The 23,097-nt window shown below is 43.2% G+C and overlaps 1 protein-coding gene across 2 annotated transcripts in view; it reads right to left on the bottom strand.

Moving 5' to 3' along the window:
• Window positions 1-4,148: 4,148 nt before the first annotated feature.
• NFATC3 (nuclear factor of activated T cells 3) overlaps window positions 4,149-23,097 on the bottom strand; it is a 158,359-nt gene continuing 139,410 nt past the window's right edge. The window contains exon 11 of one of the 2 annotated variants that reach the window (XM_075940320.2): window positions 4,149-8,939. In XM_075940320.2, the coding sequence (XP_075796435.2) occupies window positions 8,818-8,939 (122 nt within the window). In that variant the 3' untranslated portion in view covers window positions 4,149-8,817. The remainder of the gene's footprint in view (window positions 8,940-23,097) is intronic. The other variant, XM_089781446.1, reaches the window with a different exon arrangement.

Genomic DNA, 23,097 nt, shown 5'->3' on the forward strand with positions numbered 1-23,097 from the left:
CATGGTCAGAAAATAGTAACGAGTGTCTCCTTCAAAAGCAAACCTAGAATGGTTAGCTCTGTGGTCTCCCTGAGTTGTTCTTGCATTTAATGCCTAAAATAGGCAAGAAAGGGGGGAAAAAGCTAAACTATAAAACTGGCTAACGTGAAGGTGGACATAAAACTCTTAGCACCTCAGGACGTGACAGTGTACACATTCTCCACAGACAGCTATCCCATTTTCTTCACTACATCAATACAAGGTCACATTTGTTTAGTAGTTTGTGATGCTGTGAATTTGTATTTTAATCTGATTTTTTAAAATGGTCATTTCTTAGCCATCACACTTCTGTAATGGCAAACAGGTAGCATTAGACGTCCACGAGGAGCTTGTAAGAGTTTCCCTTCTCTACACGGAAAAATGAAAATACACAAAATTAAAAGGGCTGCGCATCAAACTACTGACAAAGGATGGAAACTGGAGTATGAGTCTCACAGAATGGTTCAATGCTAAATTCCATCCACGAAGCCACCCTCAGGTATTTGTTGGAGTTCCAATACTTTTCAGTTTAACCATAGCAAGACGTTCTTGTCATCACTGCTTTCTGCTACACTGATAGAGAACCATTGCATTAATTCATGTAATCCAGCATTTCACTAGAGTTAACATTTTAATATCCTTGTGCAGTGCCTATACTGTACCAGGAGCTTTCCAAAACATGTATGAAGACGACTTGGTCCATTCCTTGAAGAGCTAAATGTAAAAACAAGAGAGCTCAAGCAAAGAGCTACAATATACCAACTAATCAGATTAAGGACTGAAGAACAAGTATGTGCCTTAAAAGGTATTAAGGAGCGAGAGGAAGACAGGAGAGATACATAAGGGAGACGGACTTTAATGCAAGAAACAACAAATAGTCTGGTAGCACTTTAAAGACTAACAAAACATGCAGATGGTATCATGAGCTTTCGTGGGCACAGCCCAATTCTTCACTCCCATCAGCTGAAGAAGAGGGCTGTGCCCACAAAAGCTCATGATACCATCTGCATGTTTTGTTAGTCTGTACAGGATAAACTTAAACAACAAATGGTCTGGTAGCACTTTAAAAGCTTCAGGGGATAGCCGAGTTAGTCTATAATGCAAAAGGCAGGGAGAGCAAGGCTGGCAATGGAGAAAGACTGTGGGAAGTCTGAGAAACCAATAAAGTGAGAAGAATGAATGTCCAAATTCATTATTAAAGCAGTCAGTGGTGTCCAGGGCAGAGGGAAGTGTCCTCTGCTCAGTTCAATGCACAAGTGAGAAGTAACTTTTTTAGAGGGGCAGGGTAGAGAAGTGTCAAACTTGTAGTCCACAGGCATGCTGTTTTCTCCCTCAGCTGAGCCAGGCCTGGTGCTCTTGTGGAAGGTGCTGCATCATAAGGCTGCCATTGCTGTTTTCCTGGTTTAAGAGGGGGCCTTCCTTTTCCTATAATTGGCTCCAGATCCAAACCACCAATTTCTGCTAATGGGAATTTTGCCCAGTATGTTAGTCACCTCTGTTTAGTTATCTGGAAGGACAAAACACTTGACATAGCCTTGCCATTTTCATGATGCCTAGAATAAACTCTGGGCCTCATTACCTTACAGGACATAGAACCAGCATGAAAACAGGTATAGGTGTCAGCTTGAGTCCTTAGGGTTAGTTACAATTTTCATCATTTAGTCTCTCCCCGGCTGGAGTACATATTTTCTAATATGTGTCTACACAGCACAGTTACTTCGGAATAATTGACAAACCCCCCTCTTTTTGTGCAAAACCCCCTCTTGCACAAGAGCCGTTCTTCCTGAAACGAATGTGGAAGAACGGCTCTTGTGCAAGAGGGGTTTTTTACGGAAAAGGAGCCGAGTAGACAGCTTCTTTTTGCATAAAAGCCTCTTGTGCAAAAACGGAACGTCATTAATTATGCAAATGGTGTGGTGATATTCCACGTTTTGCCTCATTTGCATATTTTTGGCGCAAAACAGGGGCAGTGTAGACATAGCACTACAGTATAATGTAACTGGTTGTAGAACAGGTGCTAGTCCAACATCCCCTCATTTAGATCCAGGAGCTATGAACCTCAAATTGTCATCTTTGGAACATTTTCATCCTGTCCCAGAAACTGCTTCTCTCCCTTTTTTCAAGCAACTGTTAGTGTTTACGAAACAATGGTTAATTTTAGCCTAGATATGGGCTCTTCAGGTTTGGAGAGGCTCTACTAGTGCTCCACCCAACTTTTGTCAATCACCTCTCAGCACACTTTGAAGCAACATTTGGACTCTCTTTGTTGGGTGTAAGTTCAGGAGTAATCAGATTTCTGGATGAAACCAAAATCAGAGGAATCAAACATACAAAAGAACATAAGTCTGTAAGCACTGAGCAGATTAAATACAGATAAAACAATTTTGTACAGGGCAAGAGAGGAAATACACAAGAAATGCAAAGAGTAAACATGAACAAGCAATTCTGGTCATTTGGCAATCTTCCTCCTATACCAATATCCTTATATGGAACCAAGCCCCCCCTTTTTTTAAGTGGCTGTGGAATCAGAGGTTAAGAGTTTTTGGCAGAGGAGGGAAGGAAGTGAGGATAGAAGGAAGACAAAATCTGAAAAAATTAGTACTAATGTATGAAACTGAATATTCCCCACTGTTTGTTAAATACTAAGGATGTTAAAATGTGGTTAATTGACTAGTCGATGGAATTTACAGTCAAGGGGCTCTTGTACATTTCAAAGGAGGAATGAGGAACTCCGTGTACAGCCCGGGCCAGTGGGAAGTCCCGCTGACTCCGGGCTGCACGCGGGTGCCCTTGTGCATTTCAAAGTCATAGAGGCTGGGGTCAGTGGGGGACTACAAGTCCCCCGCTGACCCAGGGCTCCATACTATGGGTTCCCCTGACCCTTTGAATTGCATGGAGGCAGCAGTTTTAAAGGGGCAGTAGCTGCACAGCTGATTAGGAAACTACAGACCGGTCAGTTTAACGTCTGTCCCAGGGAAGATAATAGAGCAGGTAATTAAGGAAATCACATGCAAACACTTGGAAGGTAATAAAGTGATAGGGAATAGCCAGCATGGGTTTGTGAAGAACAAGTCATGCCAAACTAATCTGATAGCTTTCTTTGATAGGATAAGGAGCCTTGTGGATAAGGGAGAAGCGGTGGATGTCATATACCTAGACTTTAGTAAGGCATTTGATACGGTCTCGCATGATATTCTTATTGATAAACTAGGCAAATATAACTTAGATAGGGCTACGATAAGGTAGGTGCATAACTGTCTGGATAACCATAGTCAGAGAGTTGTTGTTAACGGTTCTAAATCCTGCTGGAAAGGGATAACAAGTGGAGTTCCTCAAGGGTCTGTTTTGGGACCCGTACTGTTCAATATCTTCATCAATGACTTAGATATTGGGATAGAGAGTACGCTTATTAAGTTTGCAGATGATACCAAACTGGGTGGGGTTGCAACTTCTTTGGAGGATAGGGACATAATTCAAAATGACCTTAGCAAGTTGGAGAAATGGTCAGAGATAAACAGGATGAGGTTTAATAAAGAGAAATGCAAAGTGCTCCACTTAGGAAGGAACAATCAGTTCCATACATACAAGATGGGAAGCGACTGTCTAGGAAGGAGCATGGCGGAAAGGGATCTAGGGGTCATTGTGGACCACAAGTTGAATATGAGTCAACAGTGTGATGCTGTTGCAAAAAAAGCAAATATGATTCTAGGTTGTATCAACAGGTGTGTTGTAAGCAAAACTCGTGAAGTCATTCTGCCGCTCTACTCTGCACTAGTTAGGCCTCAGCTGGAGTACTGTGTCCAGTTCTGGGCGCCACATTTCAAGAAAGATGTGGAGAAATTGGAAAGGGTACAGAGAAGAGCGACAAGAATGATTAAAGGTCTAGAGAACATGACCTATGAAGCCAGGCTTCATGAACTGGGCTTGTTTAGTTTGGAAAAAAGAAGATTAAGGGGGGACATGATAGCGGTTTTCAAATATCTAAGAGGGTGTCACAAGGAGGAAGGAGAAAATTTGTTCCTCTTGGTTTCTGAGGACAGGACAAGGAGTAATGGGCTTAAAGTGAAGCAGGGGAGGTTTAGATTGGACATTAGGAAAAAATTCCTAACTGTCAGGGTGGTCAAATATTGGAATAAATTGCCAAGGGAGGTGGTGGAATCTCCCTCTCTGGAGATATTTAAGAACAGGTTAGATAGACATTTGTCAGGGATGGTGTAGACGGAGCTTGGTACTGCCTTGAGGGCGGGGGGCTGGACTCGACCTCTTCAGGTCCCTTCCAGTCCTATGATTCTATGATTACTATCTGATAAGGAAATGCTTATCGGATAGTCGATTGGTCTTTAACATCCTTATTAAATACTAAAGAAAGCATCTTGCCTCTAACAATAACAAAACTACTATATATTTTAGAAACTTTGTGTGTCCATCCACACGAGTCCATTTGTTCAAGAACTCCTCCTCCTAAACAGTAAGTGCTAGGGGACCACCAAATTTGGTATGCAGCTTCCTCTTACTATAATTTAAAGCAAGGTAAGGATTTGGTTGTGCCAAAACAATGGGATGTGCCTGGAGTTAGATTACTTCTCATGAAATAGAAAGGGAGGACTCTGGTAGAAGGGACAGTTATACTGTAGAATGACCACAGGGGGCAGCAAGGGACCAAAGATGGGAACCAGGATAGCTATAATCCCATTTGGCCAGCAGGGGCAGTGGTGGAAAGGGCCAACTATATATTTCAGAGAGTTTGTCTTCCTGTTCCCCACCTGGGGGACATGAACCCCTCCCCTGGCTGTGCCCACTGCCGTGACCATGGACAGGCACTTCTCACTTGGTCCCACGCTACTATGGTGAGAGAGGACTGCCGTTGTCCTCTCTCTCCAAGGCCACTTGCACACTGAAATCCTCATCCTCACTCCAGAACAAAGATTTAAATGAATAAAAACAAAACTTATTTGAGTTAAGGACCGGAGCATCACCAGGTAAATCTTCTAAGAAGGCTATAATTTTATGAATGAAGAATACTGTTTACCATGGAGTAAATATATTCAGCGGTGTACTACTGTATTTCATTATTTATGACTGTAAATGGGAACATCTTTAACTGGTTGAGCTTGATACTCAAGAACCTGATTAGCGGCACCTTCATAGGTTGTGCGCTCTCCCATTACGCTTTACTAAAGATAATTTATTCCTTAATACAAAAGTTTTGCCAATTAATTTGTGGGGTAGTTTGTACCAAAATATGCTGTCATTTGGTTATTAATAAAAGTATCATATAGTCAGTACTCCAAAGAGCAGTAGAACATAGCTATCCAGCAGTTTAAGACTAGTGGCTTCATTTTACTCAAGTCCTACTTAGGTTATATATTTGAATAAACAGTGACACATTATGTATTTTCTTATTTATTCAACACTATGATTTAAGAGGCTAAAATACAAGTTCTTCCCTTTGTATTTCTCAAATAGCACTGCAATCATAACTTACAAAATGTTTTAAATACAAAATGTACATGAAATTACAATACAAGGCTCTGTAAACATCTAGAACAGAATCTTTAGTCTTAATCTCAATTGTCCCACATTTTAAAATATAAAACTTCAATTTGAACAATTTCCAAAGCTCAAGGAATGACATCCATTATGTGTATCAAAAATAGACTTTCAAAGCTTTGTTTGCATGAGAACAAAATTGTCATTTTTTTTCTTTGGTTCACAGAGGATGGCAGTTCCACTGATATATATATTTAATAGAGGACATCTGATTGCCAGATTTGTGGTTAAATTCAGAAAATTAAAGTTACTTTTTCATGGCCCACATCTAATGTGCCAAATACTTCTTAACATTGATCCTCCCTTCTCTCCATAGAAGACAGACTATTATTAAGGCTTTCCTTCATGTTTAAAATCTAAATCTAAATATGGAAAGCAGAGATTGAGGAAGAGCAAGAAAGTGGATACCAACAAATTATCAAGTCACAAGGTACCATTGTAAAATTAAATTTGCATAGTCCAATGGAGATTGTGTGCTTTTAACAGTCTTTACAGTATCACACAAGACAAAATAAAATTAAGACCCCTTCTATGTACTGAAGCTTTTACAAGGCAAATACAAAAACTGATTTATATATATATATATATATATATATATATATATATATGAAAGCATCTCTAGGTCTACAGGCATCAAGGTATTTAAAGGCATCAGAAGATTTAGTGCATAGCAACTCTGGATTGTATGGGCTCCCATGTTTTAGGTATAGTATGAATTCTAGCTACTCACTCAGAGGACTTGCAAGGAGAAGAGGCTGGAACAGTTGTTAGGAGCACAAAACCCACACAAGTATGAAAAGCTCATGAAATTAGACTCCTCCCACAAATATTGGTTAATTCAACAGACCTGTTACATTAAATGAAAACTGGAACATGCCTTGCCACCAGCACACAACCTATGGACAGTTACACAGCTTACAGTGATTTTAACAGTGTTATAAAAACATAGCTAACTGCACTTCTAAACACTTCAGTGTGTTAGCATGTTTAAAGTTAATGTGAGTAGGGATAGTAACTAAAGAAGCACCACTGAGGAACAGTTACAATTATTCTTTTCAAATGACAGAACGGTCAAAAATAACTATTTTGAGAGACACTTACACTAATGTACAGTACATTAACTGTTTAGCTTCCCAGAACACAGTTTGTCAGAAAGGAATCTACCTGTATAGTGGCTTGACAAACTTATTTGAAAAACAGTAATTAAAATAAGATTTATCACCATGGTAGTCCTAGATAGCATTTTAAAAAAATGCACAAGTTTGCTTAAAAGAGTTCCATTTCCACCATCTTCTCAAATTTAGGTCTTTCATAAAGATCCATGATCCAACAAATACAAAGATATATTCTATATCCTTTAACAGTATTGCTAGAACATTACATCTAAACATATATAGAAATTAATATTTCATATGCAAAAGATTCTATGTAAAACTTCCCTGGCTGGTTGGCCAATACATGGGCCACCATATTTACTATAGTGGGTTTTTATTCTTAATGACCTCAATAATGGAGTCCATTTAAGACTTTCTTTGATGTGTTACTGTAATTTAAGAACATATATAGACAAAACAGCTTCATTTCTCCAAAGCAATGGCATGCCCTGTACATGTTTTAATTGAAATGTAAATACTCTCAAATATCTGAACCAATTCAATGTTGTCATTCCCTTATAGGCATTCAAACATGAATGTATTTGCTTTTCATTTTCACGAATACAAATAATGGCTGTTTCAACAAAAGAACAGAAACCTGGACTAAAAACAACTTCAAGTATGAAACTTCTAATCATATTTTGCTATATATGAATCTCTCATTTTTTGTATACCCTGTATTTTCCACATCAGACAGGTCTGTAAATTATAACCTCTTGGGAAATACTTAACAAGACCTAAATAAGCAGTTTCAGATCCTCTCCTAGGCTTTTAATTAGAGTACTGAGGTTTTAAAAGTCATGCAATGTAAACATTACTATCTGCTGAAGTGGGCAGGTGAGGAAAATGCATCCTTTCATACAAACTGTAAAGGATTAATGTCATGGTCATTGTCTCATTCACTATTTTCCTCTGCAATAAATTCTGCTTTACAAATTTACTATGGGCAAATTACTCAAATGTACTTCCTTTCAAGCACTTGCCCACAGTAAGTTTCTTTACAGCAGGTAAATGTTTATATCAGTTCAAATTTAAGAAACTGTCATGTCAAAGTAGCATAATTTAGGTAAATGAACATATAGAAAAGGAATATAAGCAAATGATTTACTGCATGGAAAATACTAGAGCCATGGAAGATTGATGTATTTCAAAACATTATTTCTTAGGAATAAAAAACAAATCCTCTGCAAATACCAAAATTTCCCCTTACCTAACATGGCTTTGAAATTAAGGTTTTTAAATAAAAACCTTAGTTTTCAAATTTGACTACAAATGTTACCTTTTTATGAAAAAAATTCAGTAAGGAGTCTGTGCTAATAAAATTTACAGGAAGATTACCCATATAGCTATAAAAGTTACATTTTGGAATGTCATTTCTATCCCAACACTTCCATGATGGAATGGTCTCTTTGCAGCCTATCAAATAACAATTCCCGTTTATAAATAAGTGCAGATCTACATTTGGCTTTGCTTCCTATGAATCAAAGAAAGAAAACACTAAAGTATTTTTATACACAATGGCTTCCAAGGCATTGGCTTAAGATGACGGGTTTGGTTTTTTGCCTCTGGAAGATTTCATTATAAAAAGTTATCTTTTAAACAACAGAAGCTTAAAGGCTTTCAGAATGACCAAAGGTGTACAAAACTGTCAATTACAATTCTACTACCTCTTCTAAGGGAAAGTAGCACACAGAAGATGTGTATTAGATTTTTCTCCACATTCAGTACTGTGAATATTATAAGAGCAAAACTAACATCTCCACACTTGAAGCACTTGCAATATAAAAGTATTCTAATTTAAATGTAAAACAGCAAAGCTCATCTGTAATTTTTAATAGTTAAAATATTTTGTCTGGCTTCTTTGTGTCCATTTACCCCATCATTTTTACAGCACTTGAGAAACTAGAATTAGAAATGCTCTGTCTGTACATCAAAATGTAACCCACCAAAAGGGCTATGCAAGGGTCCATTGTTCCAGTTTATAAAAGGCCACAAGAGTTGGAAGCACAGTGAGTGTAAGAGAAAGGGATGAGAAGAAATATTCAGAGAAAACTTGAAAGCTTTCATGGACATTTAGTTGCAAGCTTAGCCACTTTTAGACTCCATCCGATATTCCTGTCTCCAGAGATCCAGGGCATGTATGTGGAGATTGGCTGGCCACTGTTGGTCCATGTGACACTGGGATGTGTGACATATCTCTTCCTATGATTTCATTCACTAAAAAATAAAAAGTATAAAAAGTTATACAACTATAATCTTGACAGCTATTATAAATACAGAAACCTAATGGCTGAGTGTTACTTTTTCCAGAAGTGCAATACTCAATGGTATACACTTCTGAAAAAAATCTATGAACTAAGATGCAGTCAGTAAATACAGAAAGTAAAAGAAAACAAACTTCAGTAACATTAACAAATGAAAATTAAAGCATATTTGTAGACAACTTCTAAACATCCCTAAGACAATGGTTTTAAAAACTAAGTCTATATGGGCTTAAAGAAATAAGTGACTAAAAACCTCAGGGGCACAGTGCAGGCAGATACATTTCAGGTTTTCCTAGGCAGTTGTTTCTGTGGCAGGCCTCACTTGACCAGGGACAGCAATTAACTCAAACAACATTTGTGTAACTATAGTTAAGTATAAAGTCTGAAGAAATTCTGTAAGTAGAAGTTGAGTCAATGCACTATCCTTTCAGGCATGTAAAAAAATCAAGTATTTGCATAGCTCTCTCCTTGTTTCTCAAGTCTGACAGCTAAAATTCATTATCTTCACATAAAAAAATCCTCTTCTATAATATAGACACAAATCTTATATCAGCTCCCAGTTCTTCCTGAGGGAAGAACTGGGAGCTGATACAAGATACAAGCCCAGTAGATAGAGCCTTAAACTCAACTGGGAGTAGAGCTTACAAGCTGATTTCTGAAAGACATTACTTTTTTACAATAGAAATAATTATTAAAGTCCAACGGTAATTTTTATGGGCTACAGTGCCAAGGAAGTATAGATCTGATAGTTACACTGAAAATCTGAGAATAAATATGGTAGTTTACTTCTAAGATGCTTATATTTTCCAGCTTATTTATGACAAATTTTATTATGAAATTATGGCTAATTTCTAAAATAGTGAGCTGTACAAAAAGTTCTCTCTTCCCTCAATCACTTTTTCTAATTTGAATTTAGTAGTAACAGCAAGGTTTACCCCCAAAGTATGATACTAGTTTACAGAAAGAGTAGCACTGAAATTATCATAAAACTGAACACCAGAAAACATCAGGTGTGTTGTTTTGACTCCCAGAAATCTACATGATATTACCAAGCTCAGGGTTTAGATACTATTGTAGAAATATTTATTTTAATAGACATATTTCAATAAGGTTTTACAAATTCAGACTAATACAAAAAGAATATAACAACACAAGTATATTGACTTAGTAATATTTCAAATTTCAACAGAAAAACAAAGTCTGGGAGCCCCATGCAGCTGAAAAGCTGGTATCTCACCAACAGAAATTGGTCCAAAGAAGATATTACCGTATCCAGCTTGTATCTGGGACTGAAAAGGCTACACCAACATGGCATACCACAGAAAAAACATACAAAGTAGGAGCACCCAAGCTATACTCATATGGACAATACAGATCAAACAATTTAGCAAGTACTTGAAATGATAAAAACTATACTAGATGTTAAAATAAACCATGAAGGCTCCAAAACATGGTGAAGTTGGCATGACTAGTATTAAAAACGAGCACACTTAGCCTTTTCTATACTCCTCACTAGGAGTAGCTTTAGAGAGAATCCCCCTTCCTGCCCCTCCCATTCAACAAGGTTAAAAATCTAAACATGTAAGTAGTCCCCTTTAACTCAACTGGAACTTAATCATGTGCTTTAAGCACCTTGGGGCCATTACCACTAAAAATAGGTTTCCCCCCCGTTAATTGCCATAGGTTTATGGAAGGGTTGGGTTCTGTCAATGTAGAAGGCCAATGAGTACCTAATGTCAAGGGTATGTAGCATAGCGTCTCTAGGAGATGTATGGGACTTAAGAAAAAACATGGGTAACACTATTGGTTCATTGATGTGGAATGAGGTGCAGACTTTGGGAAGAAGGGAGGGGTGTGGGCACAGGGTTACTTTGTCCTTTGTGAAGAGGGTGTAGGGCAGCCCGACCATCAGTGCCACAATCATACTAACTCTCCTTGCAATGGCAATTAGGAACAACACCTTCATCAATAGGAATGGAAGGGTACAGGTAGCCATAGGTTCGAAAGGAGGTCTCATAAGGAAGGAAGTACACTAAATCAATGGAGATGCCTATCTCCTAGAACTGGAAGGGACCTTGAAAGGTCATTGAGTCCAGTCCCCTGCCTTCACAGCAGGACTGAGTACCATCCTGGACAGATTTTGCCCCAGATTCCTAAATGGCCTCCTCAAGGACTGAACTCCCAACCTTAGGTTTAGAAGGCCAATGCTCAAGCCACTGAGCTATCCCTCCCCCCAATACTGGGTCTAGGCTCCATGAAGGAGCAGGTATCCTATGTGAGGGTGGGGGAGTACACATTTGTGAGCCCTTTTAGGAATCACCTGGTGACAGGGTGAGCGAAGACCAATGACCCATAAACCCGGCCGTGAAAGGCCACTATTGCAGCGAGATGTATCTTCAGTGAGGAGATGGACAGGCTCCCGTGTTTTAGGTGTAGCACATAATCCAGAATGGTTTGTATCGGTGAAAACTAGGGATTAATGTGTTTTATTGGCATCATGGGACTTGTTGTAATGGAACCAGAGAGGAGCCAAGCATGAAGGTGCAGGGCTGAGGGTGCAATAACATGCCTCAATTTTGAAAGAGGAGGTTGTGATGGTGAGGCTGCAGAACTGGTGATTCCACGGACAGGCTGTAGAGGCAAGGAAACTAAATCTGCCTCAACCAGGAAGGTGCTATAAGATGAGGCAAGCCAGTCAGACGGAACTTTGTGGAGGACGCTCGGGATCAACAAAATTGGTGGGAAGGCATAATAGAGAGGTTCCTTCCAGGCGATTAGGAACTCATCGCCTGCTGATCCCTTGCCCAGCCCTGCTCGAGAGCAGAAGTGGGAGCATTTGGTGTTATGGCAAGTCACAAAGAGGTCTATTGACGGGTAGCTCCACTTGTGAAAGGCAAAGGCAAGGACTCCTGGGTGTCTCCCCCATTCATGGTCCATAAAGAAACTGCGACTCAGAGCAGCCGCCATAATGTTGTTCACGCCAGGTAGGTATGATGTCCTCAAGGTGACTTTGTGGCAAATGTACCAGTTCCTCAGGCACACTACCTCTGCACAATATGACCGGTACCAGGCACCCCCCCCCCCCCGTCTGTTTATATAAAACATGGTGGTCCTGTTGTCTGTGAGCATGTGCACCAATGAATTGGTAATGATCACAGCAAAGTGCTTGCCAGAGTTCCTGACAGCCCTGAATTCGAGGTGGTTGATGTGCAATACTGTTTATTGGGAGAGCCAGCTGCCCTGGATGGTGTAGGGTGACCGCCCCAGCCTAGCAGAGGGACATCCGTGATGATCTGCATTGCTGGCCTGGGCTGATCGAAAGGGACCCCAGCTAGGAGACTGTTGGATGATGTGCACCATTTCAGAGGATGCAACATGCTTTTGGGGACAGTGACAACTTTGTGCAGTATACTGTTGTTAGCTAATGTTTGTAAGGCATAAAAGTGGAGTCATGCGTGCTGTGCAACGTAAGTAGTGGCAGTCATGTGGCCCGTAAGTCTGAGGCAGGTAAGTAGGGTAGTAGAGGGGCTTGTGGAATGAATGGATACTAGGTCCTGCAGCGCATTAAAACAGTGACATGGAAGGAAAGCTCGAGCCGACAAGGAATCGAGGCAGGCCCGATAAATTCTATGTCTTGAACAGGCTCTAGGGTGGACTTGTGCTAATTTATGGGCAGACCAAGACACTGAAAAAGGTGTTTGGTCCTGAAGACCATATTGGTGGTGTCTGCATGAGATCGCCCTTTTATCAGGCAGTTGTCCAGGTACAGGAAGATGATCATACCTTGCTGTCTGAGATAAGCAGCTATCACTGCCAGGATCTTTAAAAAGACGTTAGGGGCTGAAGAAAATTTGAAGGGGAGGACCTTGTATTGGAAGTGGTCCTTGCCCACAGTGAATCTGAGGAAGTATCTGTGGGAGGGATGTATTGACATGTGAAAATATGTGACCTGTAGGTCCAGGGCAGCAAACTAATACCCCTCGTCCCTGTGGGTGCTCCACTGTTGGTGTTGGGTGGTCCTGGCGCCACAGATTGGAGTCTTCATTAGCAGTGGTTGGTCAGACCATGCATGCACAGTGTTTGCTTTGTGCTGTTTGCACCCTTTTGATTTCTTGAGCGGTCCAGGTCTCACCAGTTTGAGTCTGCCCTGGTATCTGAAAGATATAATAAGAGACTCCAAAGCAGGAAGCAGGGCGGGTAGTGGAGCACCCACAGGGACACACATTTGTAAAAATTATCATTACTGCACCAAGGTGAGTAACTTCCTCTTCTTTGAGTCATGTTCCCATGCGTGCTCCACTGTTGGTGACTGTGTAGCAGTACCCGAATATAAGGAATAACTGCCTCCTCGGCAGATGAGGGCGACTGGTTGGTCGGCGAAATGTCTGGCTGCTGTTCCTCTGTCTCAGATATTCGCCCCTCCTTGGGGTCGATTTGCTGATGTACTGGTTGGGTATTTGAGGGGGATGTTGTAGCCTCCCGTCTGTGTAAAGTGGGAAAGGCTGAATATCTGTGTATAGGCTCATGTTCCAGGCAGCAAGGTGGATGATATACTTGTCATTGGTGGTGGTACCACGTTTTCCAGTGAGCAGGATAATCATAATGATGTGCATGCCAGCATTGTTGGTATTCCCATCTGTTCAGAGTGTGGTATCGAGATGAAGATATGCTCATTCAGCCTTCGTGATGGTGTGTACGAGGAGAAAGTAATGGACAATGTAGCAGAGAGATCCCTTTGAAGATGGGGGAGGTGATAGAGAACTGTATCTCCTGTACGCTTGCTGGGATACAGGAGAAAAACCGGAAACTGGTCTGTAATTCCTATCATGTCTGACAATGGCAGTTTGTATTAGAGGCGAATGTAGTATAGGTGACGGTGATGATAAGAGTCTGAAAATGCAAGCGGCTTTGGACTGATATCACTTGTTCTGATTTGCGAGTTGCTTTCTTCAGTACCGGGGGGGGCTAACTACTTCACCCAGTGCTGGGTGTGGTTCTGTGCGTTCATGTCTGGTCACTATAATTACTTTTATGTCTCTCTCTAGTGCCAGCACCGGCTGCATCGGTGCTGGAGTTGGCAACGGATGAGCTAGTGCTGGGAGGTCACTATACGCGGCACCGTTGCTGTGGGTGCCGTGAATGACAGTGCTGCAGATCATGGTGTCACGCTTAGTGGTGCCAAATGTTGAACTGGTACTGCAGTTGTTGGCACTGTAGATGGTCTGTGCTGAATTTTTGGCTCTGAAGCCATTTTAAGTCGCGGTTTCGCAACATCCGATGTTCCTGGCTTTTCCCCAACACTTGTTGAGGCCAGTGGAAGGGAATGGGCAAGCAAAGCTCTTTTGTGGGTGGGAGCCATAATAAGAGAGGAGGCTCTCCATTTTTTCCTCTTTCAGTGAGAGAGAGTCTGGCTCTGAAGGCCACAGGGCTTTGTCAAATGGAAAACATCCTGAGCCTCATCTCACCCTGCCATTACTGTGAATTCTGTGCAATGGGCACATTTTTGGGGTACATGGGATTTGCCAAGGCATTTTATACAATCTGAGTGGCTACTGGAGACCATAGGCTCCCGGCATGTGACGCACTTCTTAAATCCCGGTGAGCCCGGCATGATAAAGGGTCTGTCATTGTGATGGCCTTAAAAAAAAACTCTGCCTTTCTTTTCTTCTGTTCCTTTTTAAGTAACTGAGAAACACTTAATGAGGAAAAACCTGTTCTTTTTTAAAATGCACTAACTATAACTAACAATTGAAAAACTGAGTAAGCTATGAATAAAACTAATACTAAAAAAACAGATTTCTTCTCTGACTAGAGTCGTTGAGGAGACACTTCTTGCTCCATCTGCGACCTGGGGTGGCAAAGAAGAAACTGATGGGAGCTGGACCGCACAAAAGATCAAAAGAGCATGAATGGCACAAAACATATGCCGTGTATGCGCAATCTGGCCAACCACTGCTAATGAAGACTCCGATCTGTGGCGCCAGGACGACCCGACACCAACAGTGGAGCACCCACGGTGACATTACTCGAAAAAGAAAAAACAACTTTCCCTTCTCACCTAGTTCCATAACCTCCACCCCCAAGGACCTCAAGACATGGGCAGGGGGGACCTCAAGTGCAGCCTCACACTCAACCACCAGGCTATCTTGCTCACGTTTCTGATCCCACTCCTTTGGTTCCCACCATGGACTCCTTTTCTTACTATCTTCCCTAAATAAAAACACATGATCTCTAAACAACAATCTCTTTACTGATTGTATTGCAAGGGTGGGATGAGGGCAAAGACTCCCCAATAGCTTGCGCTAGTTTTGCCATGGGTCTGGAGCATACAAAATCTACCAGTCTCTCACCCAAAAAAGGATCCCCATCCTTGAATGCCCAAAAGCACATTCAACCACCATTTTGCACTTGCTTAGTCTGTAGCTGAACCACACCTTATTATAGTCTGGACTGCCCATGTATGGCTTCCTGAGCCACAGGAGCAAGGAGTTGGCTGGGTTGCCAAGGATCGCTATTGGCATTGCTACCTCTCCAATTATAATTTTCCAGTCTGGAAAAAAAGTTCCAGCTTTCTCAAGAGGCAGGAGTTCCTAAAGATACACACATAATGCACCTTTCCTGATTACGCTCTATTGATGTTGGCAAAACGGCCCTTCTGATCCACCAGCACCTGTGATTTATGTACTCCTTGTAAAAAGTGGCCAGGTGCCAAGAAAAGGATGTGCATTCCTCGTATTGCCTCACTACAGTTAGGGAACCTCATCGCAGCAAAACCCTCCTCTATGGCATCCACAATTCCCAGAGTCACTGCCCTCCATAGCAGAATTGTATTAATTGCTTTGGCTACTTGTAGAACAACAGCTCCAACTGCAGAGTCCCTGCAAAGTTCCAAGCTTTGCGCACTTGGAAATTCTGCAGCCACTGCTGATAATCCCATGCCTCCAGCACTATGCAGTCCCAACACTCTGTGCTTTTCTCATGGTACCAGGACCAGCATTCCACTGTTTCCAGACGATCTAATGTCAACTGTGTTTCCAACTTGCCCACATAGCCTGCACCCTGAGATTCCTCCTTGTCCTCTTCCTGGAGTGACATGCATTTGTTCTTGACATACTCCACCATTAGGTGCACTATGGTAGACATCAACATCATAATGCTTTTATGCACAATGGGTTTCATGAGGGAGGGGCGAGGCTCATGTTGCTATGGAATCTGCATAGGCAATCAAGGACAGAAAGGGTGTGAAAAGACTATTTCCCATTGAGCTCAAGCAAGGGGGGGAGGGAGTATTGAGCACATTATGGGATGCTGACAACACAAAACCTGCTGCACAGTTTTGGTCTCAGTGTGCACTGGGAGTATAACCCAGAATGCAAAGCAGTGCAGGCACTGTGCAATAGCTACCCACAGTACATAGCTCTCAAAATCAATGGCAGTCTCCCTACCGTGGATGTGCTATTTCAAACTATGCTGATTTCTTGTGCAATGTGGGGAGATGGACCTTAATAAAGGTGGCAAGAAAATGATCTGAACAAATGTGACCTCTCATAGTGTAGACATGACCTAAGCAGTCAGCTCTCATTAAAAGGCATCAAATCTTTACCTATAACCTAAAAATAAAACAAAACAGGATTCCTAGATGTAATTCCAAGTTGGAGTCCCTCATGGAAACAGATTATAGGTAGGAAAAAGACGGTTACTTACCTCGTAACTGTTGTTCTTCGAGATGTGTTGCTTATGTCCATTCTGTCTAGGTGTGTACGTGCCCCGTGCACAAGTTCCAGAAGCTTTTTGCTCTTAGCAGTACCCTTTGGGCCAGCAGGGGAGCCCCCTGGAGTGCCGTCGGTATATCCTAGCATATAACCCCCTGCTGGCCCTCCACCCCCTCAGTTCCTTCTTGCCAGAGATTCCGACGAAGGTGGAGGTGGGCTGGATCAGAATTTACATAAGCAACATCTTGAAGAACAACAGTTACGAGGTAAGTAACCGTCTTTTCTTCTTCGAGTGCTTTCTTATGTCCATTCCGTCTAGGTGATTCCAAGCAAACCCCTAAGGAGGTGGGGTTTGAACCTAGAGTGAAATGGACTGCCGCACCACCTGTCCTACCGCTGCGTCCTGACTAGCTTGTTGTGTGATGGCATAATGCTTGGCGAAGGTATGGACAGAGGACCAGATGGCTGCCATGACCAGCACCCGGGCTAAGAAGGTCGTGGAGAAGGCCTGGACCCTAGTCGAGTGGCCCGTGATAGGAGGTGCCATCCTCCTTGTAAGATCGTAACAGGTCTTGATAGACGATATAATCCATGACGAAAGACACTGAGCTGACACTGGGGAACCCTTCATCCTGTCTGCTATGGAGAAACACTTGAGTGGACTTGCGAAACGACCGCGTCCTGTCTAAATAAAAGGAGAGCACCCTCCTAACGTCCAGTGAGTGGAGTGCCCTCTCTTTCTCATCCACGTGTGGCTTTGGAAAGAACACTGGCAGGAAATCTCCTGGGACATGTGGAACAGGGAAATTACCTTAGGGAGGAAAGCCAGGTGAGGGAGTATCGTCATCTGTAACGTCACCTGGACCTCCTGTGGCATGGCGGAGATCTGGAGCGATCAGCACCTGTGCATAGCAATGCCCATGGCCATGGCACGAGCTGCTGAGTCCTCAGCATCCAGGGCGGCCTGAAGTGCTGTTCACACAACTATTCTTCCTTCCTCCATATAAAAGCAGCGAACTCATGCTGGGAAGCTTGAGGCAGCTGGTCCTTGAATTTGTTTACTGCCACCAAGAATTGTACGCATACCAGCTAAGCATCGCTTGCTGGTTTGCGATCCTCAGTTGTAGGCTCGCTGTAGCATATGCCTTCCACCCCAGCAGGTCCAGTTTCTTTGGCTCCTCACTCTTTGGAGTAGGACCCCACTGACCCTGCCTCTCCCTCTGGCAAACCTGAACCCCTACTGAACCTGGCGGTGGATGAGTGAAGAGATGCTTGTGCCCGGACTGGGGCACAAAATACCTCCTCTTAACTCCTTTTTGTGTTGGTGGAATGGAGGCCAGTGTCTGCCATAAGGTCTTGGTTATCTTTACCACCGTTTTATTCAGAGGGAGGGCGATCTTAGCCAGGGCGTCAGCCATAAGAATGTCCACCATCGGGTCCTCCTCTTCCTTAACCTCCTCTGCCTGTATCCCCAGGTTCTGCGCGAAGCGCCTAAGGAGGTCCTGATGGGCTTGCATGTCCATCGTAGGCATGCCCGGAGATGGGTCTGCTAAGGCCTCGTCCGGTGACGAGGACAAGGACTCCAGCAGTTGGGGTTGAACCATAACCGTGGCAGCAGGCTCAGTCCTGGGGCCAGGACCCTGCGTAGGACCTACCAGAAGGGGACAACAGAGTGGTTCAGCCGATTCACATCTCCACCCTGGGGGCTGGCTCTAGTCTCCGAGCCTGGGTCCCTGGTGAGTGGGGTGGCCAAGGGGCTAGAGTGCACCGAGGTCACCACAGACCCTGGTCTCGATGGGTCAGGGCCTTGCACCTGATGATAGGCCTACGGTGTCCAGAAAGGCCACTGCATAGGCGGCTGCCACTGGGGGGAGGAGGGAGGCATGTCTGGACCACGGGTGGGCTGCGATGCTCTGAGCAGTCTCGAGACGAGGACCAGTGACCCGACCGGGAGCAGTGCACCAACTGACGGGATGAACGAGACCCCCTAGATGCAGCTGACCGTCGAGAGATGGCTGACGAGACCAGAGACTCCGCATCGGACTCCAAAAAGTATTCCGACGCTGACCACGGTGGTGCAGAATACTGTTGTTCCCCCGGCACCACATGGTGAGCCATGGCAGCCGGTTTCCCTCTATGAGGTCTGGGTGATACTGGAGGGGGCGGCATGGCGTGGGACTCCAGTGCTGGAGCGCACAGTGCCTCCGGAAGCGGTGCTGACTCCACGGGAAGATGTGTCCTCCTCCACAGTGCCTCCTGCACCAGGGACTGCGGTGCCAAGCCCGGCGTCGGCTGCGGTGCCGGCTTAGGCACATGGGTCTCACGGCCCACGTGCTCCTCCGTGCCGTGTGGTGCCGGGCCCAGGGAGGCCGTAAGCTCTAATAGCTCCCGGGCTGCAGAGAACATCTCCGGTGTGGATGGCTTCCAGACCTCCTCCAGGGACAGGTCCTCGCCCCCTTGGGCTCCCAAACTTTCCGGGCTCCTCTCTTGAAGCAACGGCTCCCGAGGGTAGGCTCTCCGGTCCCGCTTCCATGGTAACATTTCACTTTGCGGCCGTTTCCTAGTCAATGGCACCAGCAAATAAGATCGGTAACGGGAAGGCGCCGTGTGCCTTGGCGCTCGCTCTGTCTCTCTAGTCGATGCCAGTGTGCTCCTTACCGACAGTGCTGGCTCCAGCACCAGGGTCTAAAGTGCCGACTCCATTAACAGGAGCTTAAGCCTGGAGTCTCTCTTCCTCTGCGTCCGGGGCTTAAAGGACCTGCAGATCTTGCGGGCATTAAATGGCCCTCACCGAGGCACTTCAAACAATCTTTGTGTGGATCTCCACGGGGCATGGGTTTAGAGTGGGGGAAAGCGGGGAAACTACTATCAACACGATCTAATCACTATCATCTACTAATAATCAACTGCTAACTACTCCCCAGGAGAAACTATTTACATAAGTAAGCTAAAGCCAGACTTGCAAAGGCAAGCAGAACATTCCAGCAACCTTCATGGGCGGAAAGGAGGAACTGAGGGGGTGGAGGGTCAGCAGGGGGTTATATGCTAAGATATACCGGCGACACTCCAGGGGGCTCCCCTGCTGGCCCAACGGGTACGGCTAAGGGCAAAAAGCTTCCGGAACTCATGCACGGGGTGTGCACACACCTAGACCGAATGGACATAAGCTAGCACTTGAAGAAGAATTTCCCTTTCTGCCCTGTGGACTTAGATTTGGACCCTGGATTTCCCCAGTCCCCGTCCCTCCACACACACCCCTCCCCAAAGTATTGGGCATGTCATACACTGTAGCACAAGAGTGATGTGCAAATGTACTATACAAGTTGTATTGTAACAGTTTCTTTTATTGTATTTCTAACAAAACAAGCAGTTTAAAGTACTTGAAAGGTAGAAAACCAGTGAATGTTTTTATATGAATATCTGGTAAAAATAGCTGCTGTTTAATAAACTAAGCATTATCCAAGATAGGTTTCAGTCCTCACTAAGCAATTCAATTCAGCTTAAGCTGAAAAATATGCCCATAGTCACACAGGAAAATGATAAAGGCAAGAACACTGTCACCCGTTGATAAACACCTACATGTTTTGTTAGTCTTTAAGATGCTACTAGACTATTTGTTGTTTTTTAAGTTTTTCCTGTTACAGACTAAATCAGCTATCCCTCTGAAACTTTTCACAAAGAGATCAATCGCTTCCTGACTTCTGCCCTTATCTTTAAAGGAAATCTGCACAAGTTTCAAAAAATGAGCCTGGGAGCTTAAATTTAGTCATTTCTAGACACTAAATCATGGGGCTTTTCAACATTAGGTAGACAAGTTATGTCAACTTGCATCCACTTCATGGAATCATAGAATACTAGGACTGGAAGGGACCTCGAGACATCATCGAGTCCAGTGCCCTGCCCTCATGGAAGTACCCAGTACTGTCTAGACCATCCCTGAAAGACATTTATCTAACCTACTCTTAAATATCTCCAGAGATGGAGATTCTACAATCTCCCTAGGTAATTTATTCCAGTGTTTAACCACACTGACACTTAGGAACTTTTTCCTAATCTTTCTTGCTGCAGTTTAAGCCCATTGCTTCTTGTTCTATCCTCAGAGGCCAGGGAGAACAAGTTTTCTCCCTTCTCCTTGTGACACCCTTTTAGATACCTGAAACTCGCTATCATGTCCCCTCTCAATCTGTTCTTTTCCATACTAAACAAGACCAATTCTTTCAGTCTTCCTTCATAGGTTATGTTCTCTAGAGCTTTAATCATTCTTGTTGCTCTTCTCTGGACCTTCTCCAATTTCTCCACATCTTTCTTGAAATGTGGTGCCCAGAACTGGACACAATATTGCAACAGAGGCCTTATCAGCGTAGAGCAGAGCAGAAGAATGAATTCATGCATCCCAGAATCATGTTTGCTTTTTTTGCAACAGTGTCACACTGTTGACTCATATTAAGCTTGTGGTCCACTATAACCCTTAGATCCCTTTCTGCTGTACTCCTTAGACAGTCCCTTCCCATTCTGTATGTGTGAAACTGATTGATCCTTCCTAAGTGGAGCACTTTGCATTTTTCCTTATTAAACTTCACCCTGTTTATCTGAGACCATTTCTCCAATTTGTCCAGATAATTTTGAATTATGACCCTGTCTTCCAAAGCAATTGCAACCCCTCCCAGCTTGGTATCATCTGCAAACTTAATAAGCAGGGCTCGCCAACTGCAGCGAGCCCCGCTCACCAGCCGCGCTGTCCAGTGATCTGCACATGCGCAGATCACCCAAACCCGGCTCTTCTAGGTTGCAATCTACTCACCACGGGCGAGTAGATGATATTATTTGTCGAGCCCTGTTAATAAGCATACGCTCTATGCCGATATCTAAATTGTTGATGAAAATAATTAACAGAACCGGTCCCAAAACAGAACCCTGTGGAACCCCACTTGTTATACCTTTCCAGCAGGATTGTGAACTGTTAATAACTATTCTCTGGGAATGGTTATCCAGCCAGTTATGCACCCACTTATCGCAGCCCCATCTAAGTTGTATTTGCCTACTTTATTGATAAGAATATCATGTGAGACTGTAACAAATGCCTTACTAAAGTCTAGGTATACCATGTCCACCGCTTCTCCCTTATCCACAAGATTCGTTATCCTATCAGATTGGTTTGACATGATTTGATCCTTATAAATCCATGCTGGCTATTTCCTATCACATTATTATCATCCAAATGTTTGCAGATGATTTCCTTAATTACTTGCTCCATTATCTTTCCTGGCACAGAAGTTAAACTGACTGGTCTGTAGTTTCCTGGGTTGTTCTTATTTCCCTTTTTATAGATGGGCACTGTATTTGCTCTTTTCCAGTCTTCTGGAATCTCTCCTGTTTTCCATGATTTTCCAAAGAGGATAGCTAAAGGCTCAGATACCTCTTCTAACAGCTCCTTGAGTATTCTAGGATGCATTTCTTCAGGCCCTGGTGACTTATAGACATCTAACTTTTCTAAGTGATTTTTAGCTCGTTTTTTTTTTTTAAATTTTATCTTCTAAACTTACCCCCTTTCCCACTAGCATTCACTATATTAGGCATTCTTTCATCAGACTTCTCGGTGAAGACCAAAATAAAGAAGTCATTAAGCATCTCTGCCATTTCCAAGTTTCTTGTTACCGTTTCTCCCTCCTCACTGAGCAGTGGGCCTACCCTGTGTCTTTGGTCTTCCTCTTGCTTCTAATATATTTATAGAATGTCTTCTTGTTTCCCTTTAGCCGGTAGCTAGTTTGAGCTCGTTTTTTGCCTTTGCCTTTCTAATCTTGCCCTTGCATTCCTGTATTGTTTGCCTATATTCATCCTTTGTAATGTGTCCTAGTTTCTACTTTTTATATGACCCCATTTTTATTTGTAGATCATGCAAGATCTCCTGGTTGATCCAAGGTGGTCTTTTGCCATATCTTCTATCTTTCCAACGCAGTGGAATAGCTTGCTTTTGGGCCCTTAACGTCTCTTTGAAAAACTGCCAACTCTTTTCAGTTGTTTTTCCTTCTCGGTCTTGCTTCCCATGGGACCTTATCTATCAGCTCTCTGAGCTTACCAAAGTCTGTCTTCCTGAAATCCATTGCCTCTAATTTGCCGTTCTCCCTTCTACCATACCTTAGAATCATGAACTCTATGATTTCATGATCACTTTCACCAAAGCTGCCTTCCACTTTAAAATTCTCAACTAGTTCCTCCCTATTTGTTAAAATCAAATCTACAACAGCTTCCCTCCAGTAGCTCTTTCAACTTTCTGAAATAAAAAGTTGTCTTCAATGCAGTCCAAGAACTTATTGGATAGTCTCTGCCCCGCTGTGTTAGTTTCCCAACATATGTCTGGATAATTGAAGTCCCCCATCACCACCAAATCCTGCGTTGCGG

This window comes from Pelodiscus sinensis, chromosome 12, assembly GCF_052426305.1.
Source record: "Pelodiscus sinensis isolate ZL-2025 chromosome 12, ASM5242630v1, whole genome shotgun sequence".
NCBI lineage: Eukaryota > Metazoa > Chordata > Testudines > Trionychidae > Pelodiscus > Pelodiscus sinensis.